The sequence below is a fragment of the Balaenoptera musculus genome, chromosome 8, assembly GCF_009873245.2.
Source record: "Balaenoptera musculus isolate JJ_BM4_2016_0621 chromosome 8, mBalMus1.pri.v3, whole genome shotgun sequence".
NCBI lineage: Eukaryota > Metazoa > Chordata > Mammalia > Artiodactyla > Balaenopteridae > Balaenoptera > Balaenoptera musculus.
The window spans coordinates 99,668,673-99,693,949 of record NC_045792.1 but is presented as its reverse complement, the minus strand read 5'-3'; the positions used below and the strand labels follow the sequence as shown (position 1 = coordinate 99,693,949).

At 57.3% G+C, this 25,277-nt stretch overlaps 2 protein-coding genes across 3 annotated transcripts; one reads left to right on the top strand and one right to left on the bottom strand.

Annotated features, from left to right (window-relative positions):
- Positions 1–535: 535 nt before the first annotated feature.
- SLC15A3 (solute carrier family 15 member 3) lies at positions 536–12,305 on the top strand. The gene is made up of 8 exons (XM_036861243.1): positions 536–1,154; positions 4,163–4,452; positions 6,378–6,525; positions 7,973–8,083; positions 8,808–8,976; positions 10,433–10,591; positions 11,371–11,526; positions 12,010–12,305. Exons 1-8 carry the CDS (start codon positions 597–599, stop codon positions 12,162–12,164), a joined length of 1,746 nt encoding a protein of 581 aa, XP_036717138.1. The 5' UTR covers positions 536–596; the 3' UTR covers positions 12,165–12,305.
- Positions 12,223–24,628, bottom strand: TMEM132A (transmembrane protein 132A). Of its 2 annotated transcripts, none has more exons than XM_036861241.1 (11): positions 24,278–24,628; positions 21,605–21,819; positions 21,192–21,410; positions 20,101–20,432; positions 18,258–18,407; positions 16,994–17,192; positions 16,766–16,909; positions 15,481–15,683; positions 14,453–14,729; positions 13,918–14,109; positions 12,223–13,503 (listed from the first exon to the last, which is right to left on the bottom strand). In XM_036861241.1, the coding sequence occupies exons 1-11, from the start codon at positions 24,375–24,377 to the stop codon at positions 12,463–12,465; spliced, it is 3,072 nt and encodes a 1,023-aa protein (XP_036717136.1). In that variant the 5' UTR covers positions 24,378–24,628; the 3' UTR covers positions 12,223–12,462. The 2 variants fall into 2 exon arrangements, with proteins under 2 accessions (XP_036717136.1, XP_036717137.1); XM_036861242.1 differs by having other exon boundaries at positions 16,994–17,189; positions 24,278–24,627.
- Between the last annotated feature and the right edge of the window lie 649 nt (positions 24,629–25,277).

Sequence of the window (25,277 nt, the reverse complement as noted above, 5' to 3'; positions counted from 1 at the left end):
CCTGGCCACAGAAGCAGCGAAAGGGGAAGCTAGGGGCTCCCAGAGTTTCTCAAGGAGCAGAGAGCTGGACAGAGGCTGAGCCCGAAGGGAGAGGGCCTGGGAGGGGCGGCAGGGGAGGCAGTCTCCGGAAGGGGAGGAGGTGGAGGAGACAGCGGGGCGGTGAGGGCAGAGGGAGCCCCTGTGGGAGGACCCTTGTCTCCGGAGTGTGGGCCAGGTGTCACCAGGGGAGGGGACAACGGTTAAGAAAAGACGACCAACCGGAGAGACCCGCAGGAAAGGAGAGGGAGGGGCAGAGAAGAGGAAAGAGAAGGGTCGGCAGTGAGGAAGGGTGGAGGAAGGAAGAAGAGTTAGGGGTGGGAGGAGGGGAGAGGAGAGAATTAGGGAGCGGGAAGTAGAATCTGGGTAGCCCCAGAGGCTCGAGGGGGCGAGAAAGACAGGGAGAGGGAACAGGGGAGCAGAGGGGAAAAGGGAGAGGCAGGGGGACCAAAAGGGGTGAGAAAGGAGGGAAGGGAGGAGAAGAGAAGAGGGAGGCCGCGGGGGAGGGGCGGAGGGCTGGGGACAGGGTGGGGGTCTGAGAAGCGCAGCGGGGGCCCAGGATGCCCGGGCCGCGCGCCCCAGTGGAGCCCCGAGAGTCCGGGGAGCGCCGGCCGCTGCTGGAGCGCAGGCCGCGGGGGCCCCGACGGTGGTGGCGGGCGGCGGCGGCCGCGGTGCTGCTCGTGGAGATGCTGGAGCGCGCCGCCTTCTTCGGCGTCGCGGGCAACCTGGTGCTCTACCTGAACAGCGCCGACTTCCACTGGGCCGGCGAGCAGGCGTCCCGCGCCGCGCTGGTCTTCCTGGGCGCCTCCTACCTGCTGGCGCCCGTGGGCGGCTGGCTGGCCGACGTATACCTGGGCCGCCACCGCGCCATCGCGCTCAGCCTGCTGCTCTACCTGGCCGCCTCCGGCCTGCTGGCCGCCACCGCCTTCCCCGACGGCCGCGGCTCCTTCTGCGGCGAGATGCTCTCCCTGCCGCTGGCGCCCGCCTGCCCCTCGCCCGGCTGCCTGCACACCTCGCCCACCCCCTACTGCGCCCCCATCCTCTACGCGGTGTTGCTGCTGCTCGCCCTGGCCGCCAGCTCCGTCAGGAGCAACCTCACCTCTTTCGGGGCCGACCAGGTGAGTGGCGGGAGGGCCCGCCCCGTCGGGAGGCCCGGGGCGCGTTCGTTCGGAGGGAAAGCGATGGGCCCGGGAGTCAAGAGGCTCTGGCTGCCAGCCGGCGTGATCCCTCTCCGGGCCCAGTTTCTTGATTTGAAAGAAGCTGTGGGGTTGGGGGTTTGGGGGTGCGGACCCCTACAACAAAAACGATGGCAACGATAGTGATAACCGTAGTTGGCCTTTGACTATGTGCCACTTTCAGTGTTTTAACTCATTTCAACCTCTTAACGACTTAGAAGGTAGGTAGTATTTTTATGTCCATTTTACAGATTAGGACACTGAAGTTTCAGGACATTTATCAGCCTGGCTGAGGTCTCATAGAGAGCAGGTCGAAGAGCAGGGTAAGGGTGGCTGCACTTCAGGCCCCGCACCTTGCGCCCCATCTGTGTGTTGTCGGGATCTAGAGGCTGGCGGGAGCCTCTTCCTGCCAGCTGTGCTAGAGGTTGAGTCAGGCCCACGTGTTCAGATCCCAACTCTGCCACTCACCAGCCAGAGGCACTTGGGCCAATACCTTAACTTCTGAGCCTTTTTCTGTACCCTTTTGGACAGAACATGGCACATAGGAGAAATTCAATAGATATTTGTTAAATGAATGAGTAAATACTGTGTAATAACAGTGTATAACATGGCTATATATAGCTATGGCTAGTATATAACAGTATATAATATAACGTGGCTATATTTTGATAGCTCTACTCAGCGGGCTATTAGACAGTAATTTTTAAAAATATGTAACGTGACTTGAACAAAACCACATACAGTGTTAATGAGCAAAAGCAATGCAAAATTGCATACAGAATATGATTACAGCCATGTGAAAAGACCAGGTGTCAACAAAAGGGGGAAACAGGAAAAAAATTGTGACAGTAGTGTGATCAGGTGCCACTGGACTAATTATACTTTTTTCCTAATTGTCTGTTTTAAAATGTTCTTTAATCGCATGCATTACAATCAGAAAGGGGACATTTTGGAAGGAATATTGCATCCAGCTGGCATCTACAATCCAGCATCCAACACAATCTCCAGAGTCCTTACCAAGGAGTGACTCATCCAGCCTGTTTGGATTCCTTTGACGATGGGGGATTCAGTGCCCCCAGGACAGCCCTGTCCATTCCTCAGCCACCACTGACCTTCCCGCAGACCAGGAGACCCCCAATATCTGCCAGTGGGAATCTCTCATCTTCCCTTAATTCTGCTCTTTCATTGACATCCCACTCCACCCCCAGGTGCCCTTGACTTCATTGACCTCCAGAGGGCCTCAGCCATCTACTGCCTCCTGTCTGTCCCTCCTCTTGGTGGCAGAATTGGTCTCTCAGAGGCTTGGCCACTGGGTAGCATGGACTCTGGGTGGGGCCAGGCCAGGCTGGAAGGCTGCCTGGGGGTCTGGCCTGATCCCTAGGACAGTTCAGAAACAGTTCAGAATGATTTGAGGCAGGGATGGACATCATTCGACTAGATTTGAGTTCTTTAAAATGGCTCTGGTTACAGGGTAGGGAGTGGATGGGGGTAACACGAGTGGGCACACCAGAGTAGTGAGGGGGCTGCTGCAGAATTCAGGGGGGGCAGTCGGATGGGGAGTGCGGGGGGGAGCGGGTGGCACCAGCTGGCAGACAGCCATACCCAGGAACTGAGTGTTTAACACACTTGCTGATTTCAGAAAGGGCCATCCATCATTCTCGACAAAGTGGCTTCTCATTTTGGGAGAGCTCATTTATATCCTGAATGGGCTGCCTGGTCTTCCCCTTAGAGTTGCAATTGTCGTGTTCATTTATATCCAATTAATAAATGGAGTGCCTGCTCATAATGGGACTTATTCAATTTTCTGCTTGAAAGTCTACAGCAAGGATTCTCAGTGAGTGAGAGGCCCCTCCCTCCTCATCGCCAAGAGGACCCCTCAGAATCTCCAAGGGGATGCGGTTTTAAGCGCACCTGTGTGGACTAAAATTTTACATTTGGAAAATGAACAAAACACCTAGTTACCTTTTTCCTAATGCAACTACAGAAATTAAAGCTTGATAAAATCTTAACTAATGGATATATGTATCTCTGGGTGGAAGGAGAATAATGGATTCTGAGGTTTGGGGAGTTATTGAAACGGTGATGGGGTACAGAATCATTTATCTAGAGAGGTGACCTCCAGACATCACTGCTTTTAAAAAGTACAGATGCCCGGGCCCTGCCCCAGACCTGCTGAGTCAGAATGTGGGACCAGGGTCTAGGAGAGGTACGGGCAACCAGTGCAGTTGATCCAAGCCAGCAGACCGGAAGGGGGCCTGGGGCTTGGCTGTTGCAGATTGATCCAAATCCTGGGTAAAGATTTTCAGCCTTACTGCCCTTGCCGGGGGGCCCAAATTTTTTTTTTCACCAGGCCAGAACCCACTCTAGGGGCCGTGTCTGGGACCACTTCTGCTTTCCCTGATTATGCCAACTTTGTCTGACTGGGAGGCAAGTTGTGGTGGGAGCACAATGGGAAACTCCATTGGCATCTTCAAACTGCAGAGGAAATTTTCAATTAGACTTCTAACTGTTCTTTCAGTAATATGCACAAATCATGTTTAATAACGTGGAACAGACCTGAGACCTTGACTGGCTTTTTTCTGATTATGAAGGTGACGCACAGTATGGATTGCTCAAAGACAAAGGGATAAATCAGCTAGAAATGAACAAAGTGGCACCAGAGACATCTGTTGTGGGTACTACTTAGTGACAATGAAAAAGCAATGTGTGTCAAGGGCAGGAAGAAACAGCTGTGTCAAAATGTCCTGATCATTAACAGGTGACTCCCAAGAGAAGGGTTTATTCATCCATTCAACAAATATTATTGAGCATCTATTTAGTGATCAGGATGAGGAAAGTGCCAGAACGCCCACCCACTGATCCAAGAAGTGTCTCTGTGGGAGAGGGGGTACAGGCACACGGCAGGGTGCCCTCACACCTCCTTGGCCCTCACTCTCACCCTTGCCTGGCAGGTGATGGATCTTGGCCGCCATGCCAACCGCCGCTTCTTCAACTGGTTTTATTGGAGCATTAATGTGGGTGCCGTGCTGTCGTTGCTGGTGCTGGCCTTTATCCAACAGAACATCAACTTCCTGCTGGGCTACAGCATCATCGTGGGCTGTGTGGGCCTGGCCTTCTTCATCTTCCTCTTCGCCACCCCCAGCTTCATTACCAAGCCCCCCACAGGCAGCCAAGTGTCCTCCATGCTCAAACTTGCTCTCCAGAACTGTTGTCCCAGGCGGTGGCGCCGACACTCTGCCAGGTAAGGGGAGGGCTCTGGGTGAAGGGGCCACGTGATCCAGTTTAAAGACATTCTGGATCAGCTCTAGTGGTAGCCCTTTATGATGACCAGCTCCCCAGTGGGCTAGAGCTGCCCGCCATGACTGAGGATGTTGATAGAGGTCAGGGTGATGGTGGTGGTAGTGGCAGTGGACTAACTGTAGAAAGTATGAGGAGGCTAATGATCTTGACAGTGATGGTGGCGATAAAGATAGGGATGATGGTGTTATTAGCGACAAGGAAGATAAACGCTGGCAATGGTGATAACCATGGCAGTAGAGTGGTGGTTATGAAGATGATCTACCGGTGAAGGTTGTTGGGATAGCAGTCTACGCTACCTGGATATTAAGTATAAGAAAGGCTAAGATGTCAGCCAAACTGGCTCCCTTTCCCATTAGCTGGCATTCAAGGGAGGAAGGTTCTGAATGGCCTTGCATGTGCACAATGGCTTCCTTTTGCCCCTCTCTTCCCTGAGTTAATTGACTACTTATGCTAAGCAAACCTGTCTCCAGACCTTGGACCCAGTTACAGCTCCTGTCAGTGGGATCTAGACGGAAAAGGTGTAGAACATGCTTTCCCCCAACCTGGTGCATTGCTGTAAGGTTTTGTTCGAATGGTCCATTGCTGCCTAACTAACTACCCCAGAACTTAGTGGCTTAAACAACCACCTTTTTTTACCCCTCAAAATCCTGTGGGTAACTGGGCTCAGCTGGACAGTTCTGCTTCTTATGATACCACGGGGGGCTGCAGTCACTGAGGACTTGAAAGGGCTAGAACATCCAAGACGGCTCACTTTCCTGGCCGGCAGTCGACGTTGGCTGTCAACGAGGACACCTCGGCTCCCCTTCGTGTGGCCTTGCCCCCCAGGTGGCTGAAGCCTCTCCTGGCAAGGTGTCTGGGCTGCGAGAGGAGGGAGCATTCCAAGAGGGAATGTTCCAGAGGGCAAGAAGTGGAAGCTGTCGGTCCCTTGAAGGCCTTTTGGAGGTTTGGAGTCCCAAAGCATCACTCCTTCCTCATTCTGTTGGTCAGTACAGTCACAGGCCAGCTCAGATTCAAGGGCAGGGCAGCTAAAATCCACCTGTTAGTGGAAGAGCAACATCACAGACTGGGTGGGGAGAAGCTGATGGTGGCCGTCGCACCACACCGGTGTCGTCCCTTTCGGAATCTCAAAGGACGGGGCAAGGCTCTTGGGCAAGTAGGGATTAGAAGCCTCTCAGGACAAAGGGCAAAGGGTAAAGGGTAAAGGTTGATCTTTCCTGTCTCCTAATAATGTTCCCTCCACCCCTACCTCTCCATCCCTTGTTCTGTAGGGAGAGGGCTCCCATGTTGCCTGTTGAGGAGGATGGACTTGGAGACCGCACTGGGGGAACTGGGGTGTCTCAAATTGTGACAGCCTCTCTCTCTGAGTCAGGCACGGACTGGGGCTTCCCTGGTTCCCATGGCACATCAACACTACGAGCCAAAAAATCCCCCAAGACTCTGCTCGCCACAGCCTCTGGTCTTAGTTTCCCCAGGACCCGAGAGGCCACAGCTCTAGGATGGAATGGGTCTTGATCGCCAACTCTGCCACAGGGATGACAGTCATAGTATTGACAGTGGCAGTGCCAGCACTGAAAAAATAATGGTGATAGAATGAGAACTCCACGGAGGGGATGGCTTTGGTGATGGTGATGATCATGCTAATGGTGATGATAGGGATGCTGGCATTGGTGATGATGGTGATGACGGCGAAAGGGATGCCGATGGTGGAGTGGAGGACATGAGGGTGGCGATTTCCGAGATGATGTCTGTGATAGCCGGTGACAGGGGAGTGGGATTAAAGTAGGGGATGATGGGGGAGGTGGGAAGGCGGCCGTGGTGGTGGTGACGGTCGCAGCCATTTTATCTGCTGCCTCTATGGCCCCTCAGAGACCCTCCAGGCGGCCAGCTGCTGCCTGACCAGAGGTCTCCCCAGCCTGGCCCTTCCCCCCAAGAGGACATCGCCAACTTCCAGGTGCTGGTGAAGATCTTGCCCGTCTTGGTGACCTTGGTGCCCTACTGGATGGTATACTTCCAGGTCAGCACCCCTGCCCTTTCGCCCTGGGGGGACTGGCTCCCCAGGCCCCTCACTGGTCTCATCTCTCACGGTAGCTGCTCAGGGTATGTGGAAAGGGGGAGGGGCTCACAAAGTGAACTGCTGCCACGTAGCAGCTGGGGTGGCGCCTGGCGCTAAGCCGTCCCAATAATTACTCTCTCTGGGTGGTAGAGCACAAGGAGCTCTGGAGACGGGTCTGAGGCCCAGTGACTGTATAAGTCACCCCATCTCTCTGGGCCTCTGTTTCCTGTTAGACTAGAGGCTCTCACAGTTCTGCAGCATTCAGATTCTCCGACTTGGCAACGGAGGCCCAGAGAAGGTGTGTCGGTTACCCGAGGCCCCACAGCAAGTTAGGGGCAAGCTCAGTGCAAGTGCTTTGCAACAGCGGTTCCCCACCCTGGCTGCGCCTCAGAATCCCCTGCAGAGCTTTTAAAAAAATACAGATTCCCAGGTCCCACCGCAGACTACCGAAAGAGAATTGCTGGAGGAGTCTCTAGTGTAATAAACTTCTCAGATGATGCAGACGCTCAGCCAGGTTTGAAAACCGCTGCTTCCCGCCCGCTCCCCAAGGGGAAGGTTACTGCAGTGAATGTGTGTGCGGGTGTGTGGAGGGTGGGCTGCAGCCTAACCCCAGCCTGTAATCCCCAGTCCACAAGGTCACTGCCTCCCACACATGCTCTGCAGGAACCTTGTTGCGAGCTGCAGAGGGTCAGGGTTGTGCAGGGCCAGCCTGCTACTTGGGGGTGGCACAGAGGCGGAAGGTGTCTATGATGGGACACGTGTGTCCATGGTTGATCCCTAGTCGTACCAGTTGTCAGAATACTGACATCCTTCCATACCAGTCAGCAAACAGCTGCTGCCCTGAGCAACCCAAGTGCCCTCCTCTGGCCCCAGGCCCTCCTGCAGGATTCTCCCAGACCCCCCTCCCTCATACAGCAACTAATGGGATAACGGCCGGTATGGCGGGGCCCCCTGGAGCGTGCTCCTGCTGCTGTCCAGGGCCACTCTGCAGGGTCAGTGCCTACGTGGTCCCCAGTTGCGTCAACCTGTGGGGCTCAGCTTGGCCTCAGTGTCAGATGAGCACTCCCTGCGGGGACAGCCATGCATTATCTTCCCCATGTCAACAAATATTTATCCACGCTTACTCCGTGCCAGGCCCTGGAGACAAGAATGTGGGCCAGGCCAGCTGGGCCTGGGCTCTGGAGCAAAGCGGCACGCACAGCCCTCAGGCCTGGGAACAGAGCAAAGGAAGCTCCTGGGGAGGGAGGAGGGTGGGAAGGTCACTTTCCCCCTGAAGCTGGGCGAGGGGACAACTGCCCAGCTGCCCTGTGCTACTGCGGAGGAATGCCTGCCTTGGAGCTGGGAGCATCCTGGGACGGAGGTGAGGCGGCCAACTCTGTTCCAGCCTCACCTCCAGCTCTCTCGGCAGATGCAGTCCACCTATGTCCTGCAAGGTCTTCACCTCCAAATCCCGAACATCTTCCCAGACTACCCTGCCAACAGATCCGCGGCTCTGAGGGCCCAAGGCGGTGGCTACAAGGTGAGAGACACACGTGTTCAGCCCCCACTTCAGGCCGGGCTGGGGGCTTCCTCCAAGAAAAGGAGGAAATGAAGCTGCCGCCACACTCCCGTCCCCCAGCGGCACGGCATCCTCGGGATACAGGAAACGCACCTGGAGGCCCAGACATCCTGCCAAAAGGCTCAAGTGCATACAAGACTTCAGGCCAGCTTCACTCCCACCCACTGCTGCTCTGAAGCGGGCCTCACTGCCCAGTTTGCACCAGGCCCTCAGATCAGGCACATTCGGGGGCATCCTCAACTTTACCTTGCTCCCTCCCTCAGTGGGACTCCTGGATGCTCAGATCTCTGCCTTTCACCAGGACTTTCCAAACCAGTTCCTTGGCATTTCAGAGACTCTTAAAATCAAAGATCTTCAGAGCTGGCAGATAAATGACATATCTGCTACTAGACCTCCCTTCCTTGCCCATGGCAGACATCACTAATCGATCATGGCATTCTTTCATGCTGAGCCCATGAACATTCCAGGCAGCCACTACCAATTGATAGAAGTTAAAGGAAAGTATTTGCCATCCCTGATCTAATCCATCCCCTAGTTACCCAGTCGAGGAGTGTGTATCAGGGGAGGGGACAGGACTGACTCTGGGTCACCCAGGGACAGTCTGGATAGAGTCCAGGTCTCCGGACTCCGGCCCAGAGCTCCTTCTGCTCTGCTAGCCTGCCTCTCTTGGTTCCTTCTTTCCCAGATCCCAGAAGCCTGGCTCCTCCTGGCCAACGTCGTGGTGTTGCTGATCCTGGTGCCTGTGAAGGACCACCTGCTCGATCCTTTACTGCTGCGCTGCAAGCTGCTTCCCTCGGCTCTGCAGAAGATGGCGCTGGGGATGTTCTTTGGTTTCACCTCGGTCATTGTGGCAGGTATGTCGGCCTGAGTGGAGGGCCTTGGGGAGGGGGCTGGCCTTTGTCTGGGGCTGGGGGGAGGCTGGCTCCACCAGGGGCTGATGCTGAAGCTGTGGGCCTGGGCCAAGTACACCCTCCACCCGTGGGTGCCAGTCTTGGCTTCTGGAAGATGTGAGCTGAAAGAGACCCTCCTCCTTGAGTCCAGCCTCCCCTCGTTTTGACAGATGAGGAAACTCAGGCCAGGAGAGGAAAAAAGATTTTCCCCAGTGGGATGTAAGCTTCCTGAAGGCAGGGGATTTTTTTCTTTTTTATTCACTGCTATGAATAATGCACACGGGTGCTCAAAAAATGTGTTGAATGCATTTTTCCAAAGACACACAGCCATTTAGCAGTTGGGGGCCATTTTTCAAAAAGTATCTATTATTTATTCTCTTCCCTCTTCCATTTCAAAAGGATTTGAAGCCACTCATAAGAAAGAAGCTCTGGTAAAGAAGCCTTGCATGCTACTGCACAAACCTCAGCCCTTTTCACTTTGTGACTTAACGATCCTGAAGTTACTTAGTGTCTTTGAGCTTCATCTTTAAAATGCGGAGAGTAATTCATTCAGACCTTGTGCAGAGGCCAGGCTCTACCCTCCTGGAATGTGGTCTAGCAGGAGTGTTGTGAGGATTAAACAAGATGAAGTTGGTAAGGCACCCAGCACCATGCCTGGATCACAAGTAGGAACCAGAGGAATTAAAGCTCAATTAGTATTGTGTTGCAAGTATGAAAACCAAACTAGATTCTTTTTCAGCTACATGCTTTAGTGCATTTTGTCCTATTTCATCCTCACAATAATCCTGGGATTTTTATTCCTACTTCTTGCATAAGGGAACTGGGTCTCAGAGAGGTTAAGTGATTGGCCCAAGATCACACAGCTAGCCAGTGGCAGGACCAGGATTGGAACCCAAGTCACCTAATTCCATATCTGGTGTTCATTCCACTAGAGCACAGCTGTCTCCTAAGCAATGAAGGGGAAGGAGATAAACTAAACTTAAAAGCCAGATTAGAAACGCTATTGTAATACTTGATGCTGCAGTAGAGGAGTCATGTGATATCATGGGAATGGGGCTGGCTTTGAAACCAGACAGGCTGGGGTGCAAATACAGCCCCAATTACTTATCAGTTGTGTGACTCAGGGCTGATTACTTAACCTAAATTTCTCTTTCTTACTTACAAGAATGCATATTAAATGCCTCGCCTATAACAGGCTCTCAATTAACAAGAACTGTTACAGTTGTTGAGTGCAAAACCTAGTTCTGAGCTTCCTAGCAGCCAAGGCAAAAAGGGAAGAGATGGAGGGCCAGTGTTCTTTTCCTTACATGCTGCCTAGTCAATGACTGGCTACTTAGTGAATACCCACTACATGCCAAGCTCTGTCATGGGCTAAGCTGCCTACTGTGGGCCTGACTGTAGCCCCTCTCCCCACCACCAGGAGTCCTGGAGATGGAGCGTTTAGAGTACATCAGTCACAACCAGACGGTGTCCCAGCAGATTGGGCAGAACACATATTATGCAGCACCACTGTCCATCTGGTGGCAGACCCCTCAGTACCTGCTCATCGGGATCAGTGAGATTTTTGCCAGCATCCCAGGTACGCTGGACCCCTCCCCTGCTCTCGCATGGGTGATGGGCTCTGCCTGGTGGTGCTTCCAAGTCAGAGGTCCCACGGGCACAGCCTCTGGAGCTTGTCTGCATGGAGGAAGGCAGGGTTTTCTGAGCGGGGCTGCAGTCACCCCGTGGGGACTTATCAGCACTGGTTTGTGCCAGGCACTGCGATAGGCAGTGGGGATTAGAGGTGAACAAGACATTTCCCATACCACCTTCCCCCACAGTCCCCCTGGTGCCATGTTCCCCACCCTCTGTGACTTTGCGGTTGCTGTTCCCTCTGCCTTCCCATTTCCCAGATTGGAAGTGAACTCCCATTTCCCCTTCAATTCCCAGACTAATTGCCCTCTCCTCCGTGAGGCCCTCTCCAAGGCCTCTGGGCAAAGGGGGTCCTCTCTGTCTTCCCTTTGTTCATGTGGCCCAGGGCAGAGGGAATGGGGCGGGGGAGACACTGGGAGATTTCTGAGGTTGAATCAAAATGATTTGGTGATGCTGCTGAAGGTGGGCAGAGAGGGTGAGAGAGAGAGAGGATGAGGACGGGGCTTCTGTCCCTGAAATGGGAGACCCAGGAGGAAGGGGAAGAGGGGAGACAGAGCAGTGTGGGAGCACCCAGGTGGAGGTGTTCGGGGGGATGAGCAGGGCAGAGGCAAGGGGTCACCCAGGGGAAGCCAGGAGGGAGGCCTGGCTGGGGGAGGGGAGGGCTGTGGCCCAGGAGGCTCTGCTCCTCCACCAGCCCCTTGGGTCGTCCTTCCTCCCTCTCTGCAGGCCTGGAGTTTGCGTACTCAGAGGCCCCGCGTTCCATGCAGGGCGCCATGATGGGCATCTTCTTCTGCCTGTCTGGGGTGGGCTCGCTGTTAGGCTCCAGCCTGGTGGCACTACTGTCACTGCCGGGGGGCTGGCTACACTGCCCGGAGGATTTTGGTGAGTGTGGGGGGCCTCCCCGGGAATGGGACATGGGTGGAGGGCGACTTGGAAAGGTGATGGCAGCTGCCAAGTGCTTTGACCCCAGGCAGATGGAAATGGCACGCTAGACTCAGAGCAGGGCTCTCGCCCAAACCCGGCCCAGCGCCCACAGCATGGTCCTGTCCTGAGCCTCAGGTACCCTAACCGCCCAAAAGGAATCAGTGAACTCAGCAGACCTCCAAGGCACCTTCCTGCTTCCGGAACTCTGCCATTCTGGCTAAGGGTCACCTTTCTCTGTGGTACTTATGATGTTTTAAGCCCCTGAAAGAACAGCAAGCTACCAGGGCATTGTAGACGCCACAGGAGACACCTAGGGCAGCCCGATGCTAGTGGGCTATCTGCCCTGTGTTTTCAGACCCCACCCACTGCCCACTTTGGCTTCAGCTGCCAGCGCTGGGGGATCCCTGCCCTGACCCGAATGCCAACCCCTCCTTTCCCCAGGGAACATCAACAAATGCCGGATGGACCTCTATTTCTTCCTGCTGGCCGGCATTCAGGCTGCCACGGCCTTGCTGTATATCGGGATCGCTGGTCGCTATGAGAGGGTGGCCCAGGGCCCAGCCTCCCAAAGCTGTCCCAGGAGGGGCAGTGGCTGAACACGGCCCCCACTCCCCCCCTTGCCTCTCTCCCCCAACAGACAGCCACAGGCCCAGCTGGGGTTTCCTTCTCAGTTTATTCTGTACCCAACATTAGGATGAAATGGTTCTCATAAATAAGGGCCCTGAGCCCTTCCTCACGTCCATGGTCCATGACAAGGGGCAGGGCAGCGGGGGCCTGGGTGGGAGTCCTTGCGAGGGACCAGGCAGGGGACTCGCATCGACCAGCACCAGAGGATGAGCAGGAAGCTGCCCAGGCCAGAGGCCGACGGCGCCGGGCCAGGCAGGCTGGGGAGGGTCAGGAGCTGCCCCGGATCCGCTCCATGTAGCTGCGCAGCTCCTCGGGGTCCTTCAGCCCCATGTCCTCACACACCCAGCGGATGTCTTCCTCGCCCGCCACCAGGATGGACTGCACGGCAGGGGCCCCCACGGGCTCCTCGGGCAGCTGGGCTGGGGGTGCTGGCGCAAACGTCACAAACTCTACTCGCTTCCGCCGCCCCCCGGCTTCCTTCCTGGCCAGGGTGCTCGAGGAGCTGGTGGTGCCCCCAGCAGGGGCCTGGGCCAGGGTCAGGGCCTCCCCTCCTCCCCCACTCTTGCAGGGGCAGCCCCCCTCCCCCTTGGGCAGGCCAGGGGACTGCCGGTCCAGCTGGCGGCTCAGGTCCTCCTGGTCAGTGCCCAGCCAGACCCAGTTGTGGGGCTGGGGGGAGGCAGGGTCAGCAGCACCGTCCGGTGGCTCCTTGCGCTGGTAGCGCAGCATGAAGACCACACCGTTGACCAGGAAGATGAGGATGGCCAGACAGAAGATGCCCAGCAGGGCGTACATGCCCAGCTCTAACTCGGTGACCCGCTGAGGGGCGGGGACCATCTCCTCCTCTTCCTCCTCCTCCTCCCTAGCTTCTGCCTTCTCCTTCCCGGCCTCCTCCTCTGCCTGCTCAAACTTGTGCCTCACATCCCCGCTGCCCCCCACACTGCCTGCCGCCCGCCGTTCTCCACCCACACTGGCCTCTGGGGCCGGTGAGCTCTGAGCTGGGCTGGATGGGAGGGCAGGGGCTGGGGTGGGAGCAGGGGACAGCCCTAGCCAGGCGGTGCCAGAGGCCAGGGGCACACGGTGGCGGCCCCGGCGGCAGGGCTCGGGCGGGTGCAGAGCCACATGCAGGGGCAGCCCCTTGACGCCCGCCCCACTCACCACCACCCCAAGTTGGGCACCCCGCTCATAGGCTGGCAGCACAGCACCGGGCTCCTCGGCCGAGACGGACAGTCCCAGGTCACGGTGGTTGTAGAGCTCAGCGGGGGCCAGGGTGTGGTCAGAGAAGGACAGCCACAGGGAGAGGGCCACCTCCTGTCGGGCACACAGACACAGGCAGAGACACGCGAGGGCACGCACGCATGCACACAGAGACCACTCCCACAGAGACAGGCCACACGGAGGAGAGACCAGAGAGAAAACAGACACAGGCAGAGGGACAAAACACAGGGAGAGAGGGGACATGCGTCAATCACCTGTCTTCTACTCAGCCCCGCGGTCTGAGTCATCAGGAGGGTCCTCAGTTAGAGCCATCTAATAACCTCCCACTGCCACACTCCAGCCAGCCACTGCTTGATCACCTCCAGCCGCAGAGAGCTCACTACCTTACAGGGAGTCAGTCCTCATCCTGAAAACCCTAAGGTGAAGGGTGGAGGTACCTCCCATCCCCCTGTTATCAACCCCCAGCTGGAGATGTTGACCTCATCCCCCTGACCCCCCAGCTGTCACCTGCTTTGGGGCAGGAAGGGCTGACTGTGCCCAGCACGTGGCTGTGACCTCCCCGGGGTGGGCAGTGCCCCGGCTTAGGGCAAGTGAGATGCCCATCACTGGCTGCACCCGCAGCTCCAGCACCGAGACCTTGTCATCCGTCACAGCCAGCACCTGCTCCCCCAGGATGGAGTCAGACAGTGGGGAGCGCACCTGAGGGTGAGAGGGAGTTGGAAGTGGGAGGGGCCTCGTACACAGACAGCCTCCGCCCTCTGAGAGCCCAGCACCTTACAAAGGGATCTGGTTTGTGCTCCCAGCATCTGCACAGGCTGCTTTCCCACCTTTGGCACCTCAAGACCTGGCTCCCACATACCCAACCCCAGCCCTTCATACTTTGAGGACTTCCCCCGTTACACGGGCCGCCCTATTCTGACCCAATCCCCAACCCCCCTGGGTTCATACCTCCCCAGGTACACCCTGGGCCTTCCGACACTCTTCACACCTTCCCATTAACATTATGGGAGTCACCTACACCCTTTTCAGGCCGTCTGCTCACCTCGATGGAGGTGACGCCGGGCTCCCGGCCCACCAGGACGCGGCCTCCCTCCAGCGAGGCTACGCTCGGGTCCTGCACGCGGGCGTGCGGGGCCACGAGGTGGGACACGTCCAGCAGCCAGTCCGGGCCGAGCAGGTGGGTGAGGCGGCGGCCGCCGTCCAGCGGGTGGGCCGCGAAAGGGACGAGGAAGCGCACGCCGGCGCGCTGGTACTGCAGGCGGCAGCTGCGGACACGCCGCTCGGCCTCCTCCGCCCCTGCCGCCTCGGGCTCCAGCACCCTGCGGGGAGCGGCGGCCCGGGGGCGGGGCGTCAGCGCGGGCCCCGCCCCTAGCCGGCCGAGGGCCCCGCCCAAGGGAGGCCCCCGGCTCCTAGTGGGCGCACGTTTCCCAAGCCCCGCTCGCAGCCGCACCTCCGTGGTCAGGTCCTTCCACCTGCAGGCGCCGCGCCCCAGTCCTATTTCTGACTGGTGCCTTTGCCTATGCATCAAGCCGCTCTCGCCCTCCTCTTACTCCTAATTGGAACTCTGGTTATGCGTGACGAGACCCTCTCTTATGGGGGAGACCCACGGTGCTCACTCTCTGGAGGGCCTGGGAGCTCAGATTCCAGAGGCCTGAGGCCACCTCGTCCTTGGGCTCTGGTGGGATCCCCTCAATATTTACTAAGTGCCATCTTAGGCTTTGAGGACACAGCAGGGAACAAAATAGACAAATCCCCTCCTTCAAGGGCTTACATTCTAGGGGAGGAGTGTGGAGGGTAGTCAGACCACAAACAAGATTAATCAGATCACGTGGTATGTTAGAAAGTGATACGTACTATAGAGAAATAAGGCAGGGAAGGAGGAGAGGAGTGGAGGTCGGCAATCACAAACAGCGGTCAGAAGCTGGGTGATGGGCGGGCAGGGGGAGAAGGAACCGCAGGCAATCGGGCAGTTTTTCAGACCCCAGCTCGGGCTTATGGCTGTGTCCCCTGCACCCTCAGTCCCAGAGCGACTTCGCCAAGGCCTGCCAGCTTCCCCAGGGCTCCACCTACCCTTCCGCTGGGCCAGGTACCCTCCAGCCTCGGACCTGCTCGAGGGTGGTGTCGGTGAGTTCGATGCGCAGGGGCAGCAGCGGGGCCCACACGGTCAGCCGCAGCGAGGCCCGCAGCCGGCGCCACCAGAAGTCCACCTGCACCCCCTGAGCACCCCGGCTCTCCTTGCCAGCCACAAACACAGCGTCACAGGCCTCGGACACCTGTGGGAGGGCAGAGGACAGGGGGTGGGCTCAGCCACCCGGGACAGGTATGGACCGGGGGGCATCTCTTGACCCCCATACCATAAGAAAGGGGTACGGTTGAAATTCATTCTGTATTTTTCTGTAATGCGTGTCCTCAGATTAAGATTTCCCCTTGCAGCCAAGATCCATTCCCCTGGCAGGAACAGCCCTTCCCTGAGTTCACCTGGGGCTCAGCTGGGGGAACTGGCTATTTGCACAGGACAAAATCTCCTGGCAGAGGAGGGTTTGAATCCACAACTTTGGCTCCTCGTTAGTGCTGGCCTCTGGCTTTGGTGCTGGAGCCACCAGGTACGAGTGGGTAGGCAGAGGCTGAGGGCAAGGCAGACCTATCTGCCTATCGGCAGACCGTGAACCCTCAGGTAGGAACCACTTACACAGAGACAAAGTGCTGGCACAGGTAGCCAAAGACACCTCCACTCAGGCGGCCAGAATTTAGGAAATGCAGGCTCTGGGCTTCCCCTCTTAGGGGAATTCAAAATGGGGAGTGTTGCCCTGCCTTTTTTTTAACCTCATGGGTCATTATGAGGCTCCAATAATAATAGTTGTCATTATTTTTACCATTCGATAATGATTATATTGTATTATGATTATAACAGCAATAGCTGCCGTTGTTCAGCCCCTGATCTCTGCTGGATACTGTCTTAGAGTGCTTTTAATTCTTACAACATCCCTAAAATAGATTCCCATTTTAAAGCTTAGGAAACGGAGGCTCAGAGAGGTTGAGACTTGTCCACAATCACACAGCTAGCTGATAACAAAGATGGGCTTCAAATGAAAACTTTCCCACCATAAAGTACATGCCCTTAACTCTCCCACGTCAGTTCATTTGCCAGTGCAGTAAGAACGTGAAAGTGCCTAAGTTGGGGGTTTGGGGGTTGCACAGCTCCCACTTGACTCTGGAGAGAGTTGGTGGGACCAAAGCTGTGGTTCCCCTCATGAGGTTACTGGTGTCAAGAAGAAGCTGTTCTCTTGGGGACCTGAGTGGGGAAGGAGGAATGCTGTGTGCGCCACGCGTACACAAACACATACGTGCCACTCACCTGCAGGACCTGTGTGTTGGCTGACTCGCAGCCGATGTGCTCTGTCACCTCCACCAGAGCTCCGCCACTGTCCACGGTGACAAGGCGCACAGGGACGTGCCGCGGCACTCCAGTCAACGGTGCCGTGTTCACCAGCTCCTCAGCCTGGGGGTGCAGGAGGAGCTCAGCCCCAAGCTCTTCACCTCCCTTGGCCCCCAGTCTGTCTGGGAAGAGCTGGGGACCCCTTACCTTGGCCAGTGGGACGAGGGCTCTTATGTCCCGCTCCGACACCAGGATCTCCCACACCATTTTGTCCTTCTCTGCTTCGGGGGCCTGGCCTGGGTACTCCAGCTGCCATGTGACAGGGCGAGTGACCGCCACACCCCCACTAGTGCCATTCTCCACCAAAAAGTCCACCCACAGGAACTCGGACAGTTCAAGGGGGCTGCTGGCCAGAAGAGAGAGAATCTGAGTGCTTGAGAGCGGCCAGGCACTGTTGTGAGCGCTTCCTGTATTCGTGAGGTAGGACCTACGATTATCCCCATTTTACAGATGAGGAAACTGAGGTCTGGAGGTTATGTAACTCACCCAAGGTCACACAGCAAAAAGTGGTAGGGCTGGGATTAAACCCAAGCATCCTGGCTCCAGAGCCCAAGTTCTTATCCGCTCAAGATCCATGGAGCCACTTTACCAACCCCTAGAATGCTTGCTGGCTCTCCTGCCTTCCTGGGCCCCCTGCACTCAGGCCTCTGTCTTCCACAGCCATTGGGGTGGCATGAAGCACCAATGTCAATTTTTACCAAGTAGGAAGATTCACTTCCCAGTCCCAGAACTGGCACTTGACACCTTGAATAATAAATAACCTCACGGTTTCCTTTGATCAAGCACCTACTATGTGCCAGGAACCAGCCTAGATGCTTGCTGGGTGGTACCTTATTTTCACAAACCCTAAGGGATGCATCATTATCCCCATTTCACAAGTGAGGAAACAGAGGCTCTGGTGGGGGAGGGCGGGGGCGTGCTTAACTGGCTCGCCCAAGTTATTTATCCAAAAAGTGTCAGAACTAGGATTCAGACAGGGGCTACAAAGTGCATGGCCTTGACCCAGACTCAGGGCATGAATAAGAAGAGTTCATAAGTGTTAAGAACTGCAACTGGGCTTTTGGAGGAATATTAATGGCCGGGAAAAAGGGACCCATTTGGTGATAGTGGGAGGCAGGGTAGCTGCAGTGAGGGTTGTGACTGGGTGGCCAGGATAGATTGTCATCACCTGGAATAAGACACATAGACACTCACTGTTCCTGGCACGTACCTGGGGATGGATAAATAGTAGCTGAATGAACAAAAGATATATCTGCTTTGTGCTGCTTCCTCGAAGGAGTCTGCTCTTGTGCCTGCCTACATGGGAATATGGGGGCCGGCAGCCCCCTCCCCTCGGGCCCCCTAAATCTGCCCACTAGCACTCTAGTACCATCCCTCCCCACCCTACCCCTCGTGAGAGGTAAGTACCCACCTGGAGTCTGGCCCCGCGGGCCTGTCCCGGTGGCAGGTGATGAGGGTGGTATGGTGCTTGGAGCCCTTGAAGCGGTCCAGCTTGGCAGTCCAGAGGGCTGGTTGGGCTGGGCGGGCAGCTTTCACATGCAGCCCCTTCTTTACCTTGATCCTGGGGAAGGGGACACAGGTCCAGTTTGTCAGGGGGGTGCTGAAGTGTGGACTGGATCAGAGCGGGAAGATAAGGGACTCCAGTCTGAATCTCCTCCTCGCCATCCTCTGACCCACAAGGACCGCATCTCATGGCAGGTCCTCCCACACAGCTCTCCCCAATTCAAAGACCACTTATGACTCCCCACTGCCCACGAGGTCAAGTCTTAGCCTGGCATCCGAGGCCCTCCAGGGTCTGGTCCAGTTTCTTCTTTGGCTGTGACATCTCTCCACGCACTCTTAGCTTTAGCTGCACCCAAAGTACACGAGCACGATGCCCTTGAAGCCTCTAAGCCTTTGCTCAGGCTGTGCCTTCAGCCTGGTCTGCCCTTCCTTTCTTCACCTGCTCATTCTTCAAGTCTCCAGCAACACAGATACCATTTCCTTTATTAAGCTCTCCCTGTGGCAGGATGAATTTCCCCTGCCTCCACCCCACTAACCCCAGCCCCTGCAGCACTTTGTAACTTCATCAGAGCATATCATCCAGTCCATGCCCGTCCAATCCCCTTCCCTACCACTAGGGGTCCCTTAGTGCCAGAGGGGGACGGGGCCTTGCTCTTTTCTGAAGGTCCAGAGTGGAGACACAGGGATTGGCATATTTTAAGTGTCTAGGGAGATCTAACAATGATACGAGTGAGAGAGGAGGGCATGAGAGACACGGAGATGGGACAGGCACCTGTGAGACACAGGGATGGGACACACACAAACCCGATTATGGGATAGGCAAGTCACACTCTGCAAATCCTTGGCAGTAGTAAGACTGGGGTAGGGGGGACTTCCCTGGTGGGGCAGTGGTTAAGAATCTGCCCAGCCCAATGCAGGGACACGGGCTCGAGCCCTGGTCTGGGACGATCCCGCATGCCACGGAGCAACTAAGCCTGTGTGTCACAACAACTGAGCCTGCGCTCTAGAGCCCCGTGAGCCTCAACTACTGAGCCTGCGCACCACAACTACTGAAGCCCGCGCACCTGTGCTCCGCAACAAGAGAAGCCACCACAACGAGAAGCCCGCGCACGGCAACGAAGAGTAGCCCCTGCTCGCCGCAACTAGAGAAAGCCCACGTGCAGCAACAAAGACCAAACGGAGCCAAAAATAAATAAATAAATTTAAAAAAAAAAAAAAGATTGGGGTGGGGGATGGCTGGGGGTGGGGCACTTCCTGAAGAAAGGGACAGGAAGGAGGGCCTTCCTATGGGGAGGAGCCAGCTCTGTCCAAAGGCTAAGGACCCATGGTGAGGGTGGTAAGAGGGAAAAGATGCAGATGAATGGGACTAGGGCAAATGCCTCTGCCGGGGCATCCCAGCATTAACCACTCCCAGGCACCGCACTTCCCAGTTTTTAAGCCCTCTCCCGTTTCCCCTCCCTGGAGCCGCAACTGCCCTGTGGGCAACGTTAGCCCACTGGACAAAGGAGTCTCAGGGAAGTGCCAGGGGAGGGGAGCTTCCTCCTCCTGATTCCAAGTTCAGGGCTGTGCCCAGTCGCCGGGTCCTGCTTGCTGCCAGGGCAATCACAGTGCTTGGCCTGGAGGGGGTATGGCGGACCCATGTTTTGCAGAGGTCAAGGATTCCACTAAAGACCCCAAGAGGAAGAGGTACCTGCGCAGTCTTCCTGCAGAGGTTCCGGCCTCTGACCCGCCCCCAGGGGCCCGGTGCTCACCGCAGGGTCAGGACGCTGGCTGTGAAATTGTGTTGAAGCAGGAGGGCGGCACTGAAGAGCTGACCGGGCCGCACGGGCATGTCAGGCACCCGCAGAGTCACTGCCTCATCCAGGGGCACCTCTTGGTACTGTGGGGGGTCCGCGGGGCGCAGCTCCACGTCGCCCACTGGGAGGGCCTGCTCCCCAGGGTCCTCCTCACCGCCGGGGCCGCAGCCCCCAGGGCCCTCGGCTGCCGGCTCCAGTGTGTAGGCCAGCTCGGCCCGTGTGGCCGAGCCCTGGGAGAACCAGTGGGAGGGGAACTCCATCTCCACTACACAGGCGCCCAGGGATGGCTGCAAAGACACAACGGCCATGGTCAGCGTGGCGGGGGAGGGGAGTCCCAGCACCCAGGGCGGGAAACCCAGAGCTGCAGGGGTCCGTGAGAGCAGGGCCAGCACGGGCCGCAGACGCATCCCACGTGACACAGCCAACTGGCAACGCGACCGAGGCTAGGTCTCAGAACGCGTCCTCTGGCCGTTCTTCCACCTTTGGGAACAGCCTCATTCCAGAGGGAACCAACCCCAACGCCTGCCCCTAATCATGCTCCAGGACCGCCCTGACGACCACTCAGAATCCTCAGGCCTCTCAGAATCCCACAGCCCACAGAACACCTCTCTCCAGCGGAATCCTGTGCTAGACTGCAAAAGAGCAGAAATTGCAATAATAAAAGTAATGCTAACAATAATACAAACACTCACTGAGGGATTGCTCTTGTGCCAGGAATTGTGCCAAAAGCTATTCTTGCACCCATCTCATTTATTCTTTATTCCAACTCAATATGAGGTAAAAACTGTTATTATCCCATTTTACTGATGAGGAAACTGAGCCTCAGAGAGGTTACATTACTTGCCCGAAGTCATGTACAATGGACTGAACTCCTTAAGGGGCCCTAAATAAGAGGGACCCGCGAAAGCCAGCAGAGCAGGAGTGGAGTCAGGTGGTCCATGACCTCCAAACCTCCCAGGAGTGGTGAGCCCTCTCTTCCCTACTCCGGGACCACCCTCTGGTGGACACAGCAGCAGGGCCAGCCCAGGTGGGGCCCTCCCACTCACCTGGAAGCGGCAGGCTTGGTGAGCAGTGCCTGCAGGGTGTGTGGCGTGGAGCCGGGCACAAGGCAGGCTGCCAGGCCCCGGGGGCCAATCCTGCCCTTTGAGGTGGAAGAGGACGCGGGCGTGGGGCTCCGCTGGAGTCACAGCCACTTCCACTGACACGGCCCGCACGTCCCACGGGACTGGCCGTTGCTGTGGCTCAGTGACCCGAGGAGGGACCACCTGGAGGGAGAACGGGGGTGCTCAACAAAGCAAGGGGTGGGGAGAAGCAAAAACTAAGGCTGGCAGGAGAGAGCCTTTATGGGCCTCCTTTTCCCCCTCTGGAAAATGGGGAGCACAGCTAGGGCTGAGCCACACACAGCAGACCTTGGCTCTGAGTCCGGTTAGCCCAGGAGACTCTGGTGGCCCCTCCTTACCTGCTGAGTGGCGAAGGGTGGGTAGGAGGCCCGGAGAAGTGGCTGGGCCCTGGGCCAGGGCTGCAGGAGCAGAAAGGTCTCAGATCGGGAGCCCAGAGAGGAGTTGGCAGGTGGATAGCGGCCCACCTGCTGCACACGGAAGTGCTCGGGGGCATCCAGGAGCTCCAGGGCCGCCGGCAGGTAGACTGGGTCCAGGGGGTCCTGGTCACACTCCACTGAAGAGGGAGAAGGGGGAGGGATGGTGACAGCTTTAGAGCAGGCAGGGGCTGAACTCAGCTTTGTCCCGGGGCACAGCAGTGGTGGGCGATGGAGGAAGAAAAGGGCTGTAAATGTCCCATCCTCCCAGGGTGTCGGGGGGAGTCTCCCCATTTCACAGATGAGGTAACTGGGACCAGGATTTGAATCTACATCCAGGACTGACTGCCAGCTTCTGAGTCATTCCTTCTTCTGCCTTCCACAGATCCAGGCCTTCCTCACGCCAGCAGAACCTTCTCAATGTCTCCTCCTCTCCCATTCCTGCCCCCTACCTACCTGCCTCTGACACCAAGGCATTTGTGGGGTACAGACCTCCCAAGACAGGGTCTATGTAGTAAAAGATGGTGATGAGGTGAGCTTTGTAGAAGTAGAGACCCTTTCTCAGCCCCTGGGTCCTTGGCCAGACTTGGCTGGGCATCCACCCCCCCTCCCGCTGCATCATCACCATGGCAACCTTGCACTGGTTTCCCGAACTTGCTCCGTTCTACCCATCCCAACTGGGTACTGGAGTGCAAGTCTAGGATGGGGGAGGGGGGTGGGAACCATAAGCTTGAGGAGAGAGTCAAAGTATTCAACCAACAGTCAGAAGAGCAAAGGACCCCTATGACCATATTTGGTTTGTATCAACTGACTATTAGTTAGCCCTAAAAATAATAGTTAACATTTTTTGACAGCAAGCTATATGTTGGCTACTATTTTAAATACTTTACATGTATTAACTCTTTCGGGTTTTGTAATAGCTCTGAGAACTAGGTTCTATTAATATTAATCCCATTCTATGGTTGTAGAAAATGAAGCTGAGAGGTTCAGGGACTTGCCTGGGGTCCCACAGCAGGAACGTGATGGAGCTGTGAGTCAGAGCCCAGGCACCAACCATTACACACCCTGCCTCTCCACCCTCCACCTCTCTCCACCCTGTGCTGCTTTCCACCGTGCACCCTGTGGGCTTCATTCCCTAGAGTGTGGGTCTCTCCTCCTCTGCTGGGCAGTGCCTCCCTCCTCCTTCAGGGTCAAGAGTCATTGTCACCTCCTTCTTAAGGAAGCCCCCTTGATTGCTTGCCCTCTCACCAGTCCCCTCAGTCTTCTGCACCCCTGAATTAGTTATCTTCCTGTCTGTCGGCTGGGGGCCTTGTCTTACTCATCCCAGCATCCCCCATCCCTGGAGAGGATGTCCTGGGAGCCTGGAGACCTGTGTTTACGTCCTGACTCTTCCTCGGTTAGGCTTGGGTCAGTCATTTAACATCCTGGAGCCTCAGTTTCCTCACCTGTAGAACAAGCGAGCATTTAGTGACACGGTGGACAGGGGAGGGCTTTGTAAACTGTGGTGCGCTGTCTGGAGGAGGGATTATTGCTGCTGCATAATAGATGTGACAAGGCTTTCCTCTTCTCTCTGTGTGAGGGGTTATTAGGGCTCCTGCTGGGTCCCCTGGGGAGGGGAGCAGGTGGCTGAAAGCAGCCCTAAAGCCAGTTCGCTCTCAGCCCCACTGCTGGGCTGGGGGACGTGATGGTTTCAACCACCTTCTAGACCCTCCCCAGCAAGGAGCATGTGGCTGAGAAGCTCCACTCCCCGCGCCCCCCACCCCGAAGTGTAACAGGTGAGTGACTATGGCTCCCTGGGGGCAGACCCTGGCTTCTGGTCCTTCTCCTACTCCATACTCCACTGCCTGGATAATTACAAGATGCTCTGTGGCCTGACTCCCACGGACTCGCATCACTCAGAGCTCAGCTCTCTTGTGGGGGGAGGCGGGCAGGGAATGCCTCGCTCTCTGTGGCATCATCCACCTAGCAGCCTCAGCCCGCGCCAAGGGCAGCCTGCCTCCCACGCAGGGGCACAGGGGAGGCGGTGCCCCTTCCTCCAGTGATCCCCATACTCAGGAAGGCACCGATGAAGTAATTCCAAGGTCAAAGAGCTCCTTGGGGCAGGGGGAAGGCGGCTACGGATCTCGCAGGTCCTGGGCAAAGGGGCTGCTTCCCGTTCCGTGGGGGCTGGGTTGATGGTTGCGGGGAGGAGGCCAGGAGCCACGGGGCTACAGCTCTCTGTACCGCAGATTAGGGAGCTGGTGCGTGCGGGGCAGGGGGCAGCCAGGTTAGACGTCGCGACTGGAGGGGAAACTCGTGGAAGGTGCGGGGACACGGCGAGGATGGGGGGATGACGGTGAGAGCCCGGGGACCCCGCTGGCCTTGGGTCAGGAAGAAGTTGCCAGGTTATTCAAGTGAGGAAAGCCATAGAGGCGCGAGGCTGGGGGCCAGATCCCAGGGGTAAGTCCTCTCCAACCCTCAGGGCACGCTGCGGGGCGACCCGGCTCGGGGTTTAGTCCCAGAACTCGCGGGTTCCCGGCTCCCGAGCATCCCTCGCGCTCGGCCTCTGCTCGGGCCCGGCTGCCCCTCGCCCCGCCCCGCCCCTCCCCTCCCGCTGACCTCTCACGACGTCCAGGGCGAGGGCCACCAGTAGGCAGAGCCAGGGGCCGCAGGGCCCCCGGGGAGCCGCTGCCGCGCGCCCCGCCATCCAGACGTTCATCCTTCCCACGCAAGGCCGGGACTAGGCGGGCGGCTCAGGTGGCCGCGGTCCTCCCGGCATCTCCCGGCCCGACCGGGCCGGCTGGGTCCCCGCCGCCCGCCAATCCGCGGGCCCGCCCGCCCCGCGGCTGCAGTTCCCAGACAATGGAGCGGGAGCTAGAGCTGGAGCAGGAGGGTGGGAGGGAGCGAACGCGGCTCACGGGCTGCCCCTCAGCCCCGCCGGGTCCTAGTGCCCTACGGATGCCGAAGCCCCAAGTGCCCCTGTGCTAGAGGTCGGGCAGAAGGCCACTTCCCCGGGGACTGACTTGCCTCTGCCAAAAGGGACATGACGACGTGTTCGGTTCGCTCCCTTTCGGAAGCTCCTGACCAATGAGGAAAAAGCACCTCCTCTGCCTCACCCCCACCCCACAAGCAGCTCTCCTATAAAGGCATCTGACACTTGAACCAGAACCAGAATTCGGGGTGGGGGGGACATAGAGAACCGAGCTCCGGGGTGGAGAGGGGATGAGAGGGGCCAGTAGGGCCAGGTGACAACTGCTCTGACAGAGGAAGAGCCCCAGATGCAGGCAGCCCCATCCCTGGGAGAAGTCTGTGGGTCTGTGAAGAGGGAGGGCTGCTCTCTTTGCTGAGGGAAGGCCTGCCTCCCAGGTCCGGCCTCTCGGCGCAGCCTTGCTCGCCAGGCAGCGTTGGGAGAGGTCCAGAGCGGGGCACCTGGCTGCACGTTAGCCTTTCCTGAGCGGCTTAAAAAGGAAAAACCACACCCAGGCCCCTCCCCGAAATGCCTGATCCAATCCATGGGCCGGGTTGAGAACCGCGGCGCAGAAACTCCTGTCTGGTGGGGAAGCAGGGAGGACAGGCAAGCCTCTCTCTGGCTGGGGGCCAGCCGTTGCCACTCCTGCAC